Here is an 8868-nt window from a genome sequence, read left to right as displayed (position 1 = left end):
GGGCTGAAATCCGAACATTGTTCTCCTAGCCTGATGTATGTGCCTGAGCGAAAAGAGGCCCCATCGTGGACCAATGCATGATGGGAAATTCCCACACAGCATCTTGTACCAGCATCTGAGCTTCTTTCCTGGAGGGAACAGCATCAGAGCAGGATGGACGGCCTCTTTCCAGAGAGATGTAGAAATCATTTTTGCATCAGATAGATTCTAGGATTCTATTAGAATGCCCAGAATCTAAGATTCTAGTACTTTAGAATTCTAACGTACTAGGAATCCATGATTCTAGAATTCTGTGAGGCTTGAGTTCTAGAACGTTACCAATCCAAGAGTCCAATGTTCTAGATTTCTCTGGATCCCAAACTCTTCGATTTTTAAATTAACCGAATTAAGCCTAGGACTTAACGAGCCTAGAATTCTAATATTCTGGGACGATAGACTAGAATGTCATCATTCTAGAATTCTATAAATCTGTGACGTCGGAAATTTGAGGATCTACGATTCGAATAGTTTGAGACTCTAGAATTCTCTGATTTCAAGATCCCGGAATGATATCCTTCTGGGATATCAAATCCGCCAGATTCTAGACATTTATAAACATACGTTTCTGGAATGTTCTTGGTTCGAGATTCTAGAATTCTACGAAACAGTATTCTAGACTACTGAATCTAGGACTGTGAGCATCTGCAGCCAATGAACCTAGCCCGAAGACTCTGAATCTAAGATTCTGGTATTGTGTGACTCAGCACAACTACTAAGCAGATGAACTGTGACTAGTCCAAATCGAGATCTGTCATATGTGTAAAACACATGTCTGATTTCAAGGGCTTACACACACACACACAAAAAGAGTAAACTGCATCAGTCATAGGTGTTTGAATGTTGATTACATGTCGAAATCATATTTTTTAAGTATCGAGTTAAATCTGTTATTAAAATAAACATTTCTTGTTTCCTTTTTCCTTTTTTCAACACGTCTACTAGAAAACAAACTTACACATGTGGCCGGCGTTATTTCCCACTGGACAGTGCTGCTCTGACTCTATGGATTCTAGAATTCTCAGAGGCTAATGTAGCACCTCGTGGATCCAAGACTTTAGGAGCCTACGATTCTGGATTTCTCTGAGTCAGAGTTGAGAGTTCCTAGTGGGTAAACTTTGAATCTTGGACTTTTAGAACCGAATTACTTAAAACTCGAAAATTAGGAGAATCAACTCTTTGTAATTCTAAGAGTTAAGCTTCTGGGAACTGAAACAGAGGCTCAACCCTTCCTACCTAGAGTTCCCTCTCTCCTTTACCAAAGGCCCTTGCCACCCACCCCTGCCGTCACCCTCTCCTTAACCCCAGCCCCCTCCCCAGAGTGGTCACTCACCGCTTGTGACAGTGGGCAGCAGTGAGCAGCCAGCGGTCACTGATGAGGGACGCTCCACACAAGAGGTGGGTGCGGTAGAAAAGGCCGGCCTGCCAGGGCTGTGAGTTGGGTTGGCACTCCTGGGCGCCAATGGCTCTAGTATCTGCCCGGCTGGTCCCTGGGGGCGGGAGGGAGGCAGAGGGGTTGATGAAGAGCAAGATGGGAGGGCATGGGAGAGAGGCAGAGATTCCTAGGGGGTTGGGGGTGCCAAGGGCAACACAGAGGAGCAGTGGAACAGACAGTTGGAGCCTCACCTGCCAGGACAGCAAGCAGAGCACAGACGAGTCCCAGCTTCATGACCTTCCGGTGCCTGGGCCCTGGAGCCTGGCTCTGGCACCTGAGCTTCTTTATGGGAACACACACCATCTCCTTCCTCCTCCCTGGGGCCACCCCTGTGATTAATCAGGGTTGGGAAATGTCACAGGGGAGGGGGAAGCCCTGGGACCTCGACTGGAGGCCTTGAGAAGGGAGGCAGCGCAGGGGGTCCCTCGTCGGGGATGAGCTGACCGCCTGCTGGGCCAGGGCTTGGCTAAATGGGGGAGGGGGCATGGGGATGGGGAGACCTCCTCAGGGGCTCCAGAGAGAGGGAGTCCTCATTGCCCATGACCTCTGGACACAGGATATTCTGTGGCCTGGAGGAGGAAGATTGTTAAGGCGGGGTCGCGGGATCACAGCTTATCGTTTATCTCGAACGAAAAAGCAGTGTCAAGCTGGAGCCACGCAGAAATCGAGCTAGAGGTAGGAGAAAGGACCGAGACTTGGAGGAAAGAAGCCACGTGGGCAGACAGGATGCGGGCAAGGTGGGGAGAGAGCGAGAAATAAGAGGGGGAGGTAGAGACACAGAAAGAAGATCCAGGAGAGAGAGAGAGAGAGAGAGAGAGAGAGAGAGAAGAGAGAGAGAGAGAGAGAGAGAATGTCACACTGAGAGAGACAGAGACCACAAAGGCATCTGAGCAATGTGGTCTTGGCTGGATTAACTCACTTGTGTCATGTCCTGCTGCCTTCTTCACGTGCTGAGCACTGCAAAGACCCAGGTACCCAACCTGCCTGGAATCAAGTACTTTCCCCTTTTTCTTAATACCACCAGATCTTGGTGGGATTAAGAGAATGAGAACATTCTCTCTCTTTTTTTTTCCCCCTTACCCATTTCCTCATATCCACGGTCCTTCCCATCACCCCATCCTTTCCGCCTCTCTCCTCATCCTTCCTTCTCATCAGGTGGGCAATCCTGGAAGGGCCAAGCCCAGATCTGACTCATCTGTGTCCCCAGAATCACCTGGTTCGGGCTGGGCTCCCAGGAGGTTTCAAGATATGGTAATTGAACGAGCGAATGTCTTTCTCAAGATCCTTTGTTTCCTGGTGAACTCCTACTAATCCTTCAAAGTCCAACCTAAACGCTCCCTCCTCCAGGAAGCCTTCTCTGATTTCTCCCGCTGGAATCCATCTTTTCCTCCCCTGAGAGCTCACAACCTCTCCCACTTGCCACAAGCTTGACCGCGTGCTGGATCTGGCCTCCCTTTGAACGCATCCTCACGACGGTGTAGCGGTTTGGAGCCTGGACTCTGGGATTGGACGACCCGGGTCCAAGTCTCGACGCCGGCAGTTATGCGGTGTGTGACCTCGGGCAGGCCACCGGACCTTTCTCAGTTGCTCCATCTACTGAGTCATGATAATCACTGGGATCGTAGGCGGATTAAATGAATTCGCACATATATAAAGCACTTACCACAGCGCCTGGCACGTGGTAAGCATTCAATAAAGATAATATGTCTGTCCATCTCCTACAGAGTCCTGAATTGTCTGTAGCATAATACACGTCACCCACGACTGGAATTACCTTACTTCCTCTCCAGACAGGGAGGTCTTGAGACTAAGGACTGAGCACCCACTGAGTGCTAAGTGCCATACTAACTGCTTTTAAGAATATCTCGATGGACTGTTTACTCCGTGCCTGGCAGTCAGGTAAGCATTTCGTTGTATTTTACCTCATTTACATCTCACAAGAGTCTATTCACTCTCTGTTTCACAGAGGGGAAAACTGAGGTAGAACATTCAAGTAATTTGCTCAAGCTCACGCAGTAAGCGATGGCAGAACATTTCCATCTGTACCTGGTGGAATCCTACAAATCCTTTACAACCCCATGCAAATGTCCCTTCATCTGAGAAGACATTCCCGAGTCCTGGACTTCTCCTTAGGGCACCCTATACCTTTCTGTGACGGCATCGATCAAGTCGGCCTTTACAACCCCATGCAAATGTCCCTTCATCTGAGGAGACATTCCCGAGTCCTGGACTTCTCCTTAGGGCGCCCTATACCTCTTTCTGTGACGGCATCGATCAAGTCGTGTTATTTGTTAACTCAGCGATCTGTTGAGTGGCTTCTGCCTGCCAGACACTGTACTAGGTGCTTGGAAAACCACAGTGAATAAATCAGGGTCTTTACCCTCATGGGCCGGGTGGGAAGAGGGAGGGGACAGATCATTATAGAGTCAACAAATAAATGAGATCATTTTGGCTACAACAAGTGCTGTAAAAGAAATAAACAAAGCGATGGATTGGTGGCTGGTCGGGACCCGTCTAGCCAAGGCAATCCTGGAGGGCCTCTTTGAGGAGGTGACCTTTGAGTGGAAGCCTGAATGCCAAGAATGTAAGGCTCGCCTGTCTCCCTGACCTGACTAGCAGCTCCTTGAGGGTAGGGCTCGCTCTGATTCATCTCCAGGACCTGGCACAGGCATGACTAAAGGAATGAGTGAAGTGCCTTTAAAAATGAATCAAGTTTTCGAGCTCCCACCTACCCCGCTTCTGATCCTAACATAACAAACTCGGCTGACATGACTGACATTTCCTGGATGTGCTAAGGCGATCCTGGGTAAGAGTCAGCGGAGCAACCCTGAGCACCGGTCAAGCGACCTGTAAGGGCAGGGGCCTTGCGGTCAACTCTCCGTTCCCAGCCCAGCCCCGGGCCTGCCGTGCGTGACACATGCTCGACAAACCGGTGTTCGAAAGAGGAAACAGACAACCCGTGCTGGATGGAAATTTCCTATCGAGAACATGTCCCGTTGGCGTAACGGCGCCAAGGTCCAGGCTGAGCCGAGATGGCCGTGCACCTGTTAGCTCGCCCTGGGTTCTGCCCGCCCCCAGCCCAGGAAAAAGCAGGAAATGTACCCTGAGTCAGTTTCGTGAGAGGAAAAGAACCCCTCTTCCCGCCTTTTCCCCCGCGAAACCTCAAAGCTCATTTGGGATGGGCGTGGGGATGGAGTCAGCTGGGATTCTAGCTCTCGGTTGATGAGGGGATGGAGATGGAGCTCGTAGACAAACCCAAAAGCTTTCCCCACGTTTCACAGGGCTTCTTTGAGTGAACTGAGCCGCTGGGGTGGGGGAGAAGAGTTCTCTGGGCTTAGAGGCCAGGTGCAGGGTGGGGGGGTGGGATGCAGGGTGATGTCCCTGAGGTTCCGGTGGCCCCAGGAAGGCAGAGAAGATATTGGATGACTCAGAGCTGGCCCAGCCCCTGCTGGGACAGGAGGAACTGGTGTTGGGTGGACCCAGACACAGGAAGCGGTGGGAGGGAAGAAGGAAGTGGTTAAGAGGTGCTTCATGGAACTTAAAGAAGGTGGAGAATGTGATTCTCCCATCCATGCCGAGGGATGCGGATGGGGATGGTGGGGGAGGGCGGGGCAGGCTTGGGGGTTACCCCCGTGCTTTTCTCCCCAGGACACAGGGTCACACACGTTCTCACCGTGACCTGTTCATAGATCACAACAACACGTAACGTTTAGTCAGAGCTCGCCACCCACTGTGCCGATGCTTTACTGAGAATGACCGTGACGATCTGTGCACACGCATTATGTCACGGTCCCCTCGCAACATGTCTATGAGGTAGGCACCTCTCTGTCTCCATTTCCAGATGAGGAAACTGATGCCCAGACAGGGCCCTTGGCTCGCCTCAGCTCACACAGCAGGGAGTGGTGGAGGAAGCCAGGCTGGGTGATTGATGACGTCCCTCAGACCCCGGGGGACCGCCCGCTTCCGCATCTGTCTTGAACAAATCTTTGCCCGCATTTTCTGCACTCCGGCTTCAACGTAGGCTTGGAACAGCAGTGGGCAGGGGGAGGAGGGGAGAGCAGAGATGTGAGCAGGGGAAGCTGGGCGGCAGAGGCTTGAATGTGGCGGGAGACAGCCCCACGGACTGCTGGAGGAGGACGACAGCCGGCGGAGGGTCGCGGGACCTCTGGGTCAGTTGGAGCGAATGGTTTTCTCTATCCAGGGGGTGTACTTGCAGATCTGCGTGTAGACAGCTGGGTGCTGAGCAGAGCCACAGGGGTAAACGCCCCAGGAAAGGATGCCTTGCAAGGTGTCCTCACAGACCAGAGGGCCACCAGAGTCACTCTGGGGTGGGAGGAAAGAGAGAGCGAATAAATATACCAGCGCGAGGGCTGCCACTGGGGTCTGCGGCAGCGGTGGGGAAGGCAGGGGTGGGGACAAAGATGAGGCTGGGGTGGGGCTGGGATTAACTATGAAGTCGGCGGTGGGATGGGCTGGAGCCGGACACGGGTGATGGGTGTTGAATTGGGCAATGAGGACGGAGACTTGGTGATGCTGGGAGTCTAGCTCCTGACCGATGAGGAGATAGAGATGGATCTAGAAACAGAGTTGGGGTGGGGACTCGGGAGTCGTTTGAGGATGTGAACGAGGTTCGGGATAGCGTGGGAAGGGAGTAGGGCTGGGGACGGGGTTTGGCATGAGAAGACGGACCCCAGGAAGCAGAGCCGGATATGGGAACATGAGTGGAAAAGGGGCTATGTTACATACCCGACGAGCTCAGGGGTCGACATGGCAGGTCTGACAAGTTCAGAGACCGAAAGTACCCACACGGCATGTGTGATCACAAATTCTTACCTGGGCAGGTCATGGCCTGCTACGTCCCAGACCTACTACGCCCCAGACCTACAGCTTCCTTACCAAAGGTCAATTTTTTATTTTTACCTTAATCAAATCCTGTCCATTGTTCTGAGGCATCTAGGGTAACGTGCCTTTAAAATGTGGGAGTAATCGTTTCCAAACCCCTTGGAGGTACAATCACTGGCCCCAGAGCACAAGACCACAGAGCCTCTCGTTACCTTGTGGCCTGCATCCCATCTCGGTACCTGGTATCTTAAAGGAGAAATGTGAGCCCTCCTGTAGCCACCAGTGCAGAAGATATGTATCTCTCCGTGTTACTTTGTGTCCTGTCCTAGAGTCCCTGCCCTTCACTTCCTGCCGCCTCCTTAATCTACCAGTGACGTATGGCACGCAGCCTCCTTACGACCCTCCTTTGACTCTAAATATATAGGATAAATTGCCATTCTCTGAAGCTTTTTCTCAGTCCTTTGGGATCTTGCTTCCAGGCACATCCACCAAATCTTGGCTCAGATAAACTCATAAAATTTTTATATCGGTTCGGATGTTCTTTTGGTGATAGAGATGAAGGAGAGTGTTGGATAGGGTTGACCGTTTGGCTGGGGTGGCTATGAGGCTGCGGACAAGGGCGGGGTCTTCCGTTTTCCCATAATGTCTCTGTGCTTGCCCCTACGAAGTGGAGACCCTCCCTGGCCAGTCCCTACCTGGCAGGGGTCCTGGCCTTGGTCCAGTCCTGCACACATCATGTTGTTGGTGACTACGCCGGGGTAGAACACCTCGCACTCTCTGGGGCTCAGGATGGTGACCCTGGAGCAGCTCAGGCCCTTGTTGTACTTCACTATGGGGAGAAGACACTAGGTTATTCGGATCCAGCCCCAGTCTCCCAGGACCCCCAAGAGTGCATCCAGACACCCATCTCAGGCCCCGAGCTCCAGCCCTCTCCTTCTTCAGACCCAGGAGTCTAGAACCCCAGTCCCTCTTGCCCGAGGTACAGGGCCCCTAGCTCTTGCCTCTTCGCTTGGCCGTGGTGCCCCAGCCAGCCACCTGGCACTGGTCCCCGGGCCGGGCACAGAGGTAGGGCAGGCGCAGGGTCTGGATGCGAGGCCCCAGCACAGCGGGCCTGGCCAGCTTCAGCAGCATGAGGTCATGCTCGTCTGTCCGCCCCGGCAGGATGGGGCCCGAGCCCTGGTGGTATTTGGGGTGCATCACAGAGACAGCGGTCCGGCGGAGCTGCTCGCCTTGGAGAAGCAGTAGGTGATCATCCCCAACTCGAGCCCACAGCGGCCTGGGGAAGGAAGAGCCATCAGGAGGCAGAGCTTTTGTGGGGCCTGGTACTGAACTCGGAGTCCCTGGGAAGGAGGGTCAGGCAGTGGGGTGGGCTAGACCCCTGGGCCCTGGCAGAGGAGGAGGCGGGGACTCCCGGGTCTGAGGGGGGAGTGAGTGGGGGAGAAGAGAGCTGGGAACCTGAATTCTTGGGACAGGGGAGGAACGATCAGGTGTTTGGGTCCCTGAGTTCTGCTTGAATTCCTAACCACACCTGACCCTGACTGCTGTCTGTTGCACACAGCTGTCTACACTTAAAAGGAACCCGAGGAGATCAGCCGGACAGAGGTGACAGACGAGCCTAGAAACGCCGAGAGGGATCACAGCGCCCCCTGGCGGCCACGGCGCAGCTGCATCTCTCCTCCTATGGGAAGCCTTCCAGGACTGATCCCCCCGCCCCCCACATCGCGCTGGGAGAGTCTCACACACTCAAATAGCGTCCCGGCCCTCCCCGCCCCCTCCCTCTACAGCCCCCGTGGCGCCCCCGGGGGACCCCCTACTTGTTTCCGCAGTGCGCCGCCGTGAGCACCCAGCTCTTGTCCACCAGCACACCCGCGCACTGGAACGACAGGCCATTGAAGAGGGACACCTGCCAGGGCTGCGAGCCGCGCGGGCACGGGGCGCCAGACGCCTCGGGGTCCGAGCCTGTGTCGTTTCCGGGGAGCAGCGCCTGTGCGGCTGGACAAAGGAGGGGATCAGGGCGGGCAGCGCGCGGCAGGGCAAGGGCTGCCGAGCGCGAGCAGCTGGGGGATCCGCAGGGGCAGGGACGGAAGGGACAGCGTGTGAAGGGAGCACGTGCGGAGCAGGTGTGGGGCTAACGCACCGCGCGGGGCAAAGGGGCAACGGTGAAAAGCGGCTATGAGGCGGGACGTGGGATACGAGGCGGAGTAAGAAGGGGCGTGGCGTGGGCGGAGCTAGGCTGGGCGTGGGCGTGTCGTGGGCGGGGCGCAGCCGAGAGGGGCGGGGCCTGCTCCAGGCAGGTGGGCTGCGCCGGGGTCCCAGGGGCGCGAACGCTGCGCGCAGCGTGGGTGCTGAGAGATCACTCTCCCAGTGTCCCCGGTCCCCAGCCTCACCCCAGGCCTTGTCCCCCGCCTCACCCCAGAGTTGCGCCATCAGCAGCGGCAGCAGCAGCTTCGCCGGGGCCACCGCGCCAGAGGCGACCGAGAGGTGGAGGTGCGAGGGTCTCATGGCCAGGACCTAGGCTGGAGGGGCGGGGGGCGGGGGGCGGGTTCGGACGGCCG

The 8868-nt window shown here is 55.0% G+C and overlaps 2 protein-coding genes across 2 annotated transcripts in view; both read right to left on the bottom strand.

Annotated features, from left to right (window-relative positions):
* Positions 1 to 1754, bottom strand: part of LOC102893209 (kallikrein-9) — a 4477-nt gene extending 2723 nt beyond the window's left edge. The window contains exons 1-2 of the mRNA XM_006904992.2: positions 1663 to 1754; positions 1370 to 1526 (exon numbers count right to left, since the gene is read on the bottom strand). Of these exons, the coding sequence (XP_006905054.1) occupies positions 1370 to 1526; positions 1663 to 1705 (200 nt within the window). The 5' untranslated portion in view covers positions 1706 to 1754. The remainder of the gene's footprint in view (positions 1 to 1369; positions 1527 to 1662) is intronic.
* A 3881-nt stretch (positions 1755 to 5635) lies between these two features.
* KLK10 (kallikrein related peptidase 10) overlaps positions 5636 to 8868 on the bottom strand; it is a 3987-nt gene continuing 754 nt past the window's right edge. The window contains exons 2-6 of the mRNA XM_006904991.1: positions 8725 to 8824; positions 8128 to 8305; positions 7315 to 7589; positions 7009 to 7142; positions 5636 to 5794 (exon numbers count right to left, since the gene is read on the bottom strand). Coding sequence (XP_006905053.1) covers positions 5642 to 5794; positions 7009 to 7142; positions 7315 to 7589; positions 8128 to 8305; positions 8725 to 8815 — 831 coding nt within the window. The 5' untranslated portion in view covers positions 8816 to 8824 and the 3' untranslated portion in view covers positions 5636 to 5641. The remainder of the gene's footprint in view (positions 5795 to 7008; positions 7143 to 7314; positions 7590 to 8127; positions 8306 to 8724; positions 8825 to 8868) is intronic.

Source organism: Pteropus alecto, unplaced genomic scaffold, assembly GCF_000325575.1.
Source record: "Pteropus alecto unplaced genomic scaffold, ASM32557v1 scaffold41, whole genome shotgun sequence".
NCBI classification, from domain to species: Eukaryota; Metazoa; Chordata; class Mammalia; order Chiroptera; family Pteropodidae; genus Pteropus; species Pteropus alecto.
The sequence above is the reverse complement of the archived record's forward strand: the minus strand, read 5'-3'. Positions and strand labels throughout refer to the sequence as shown.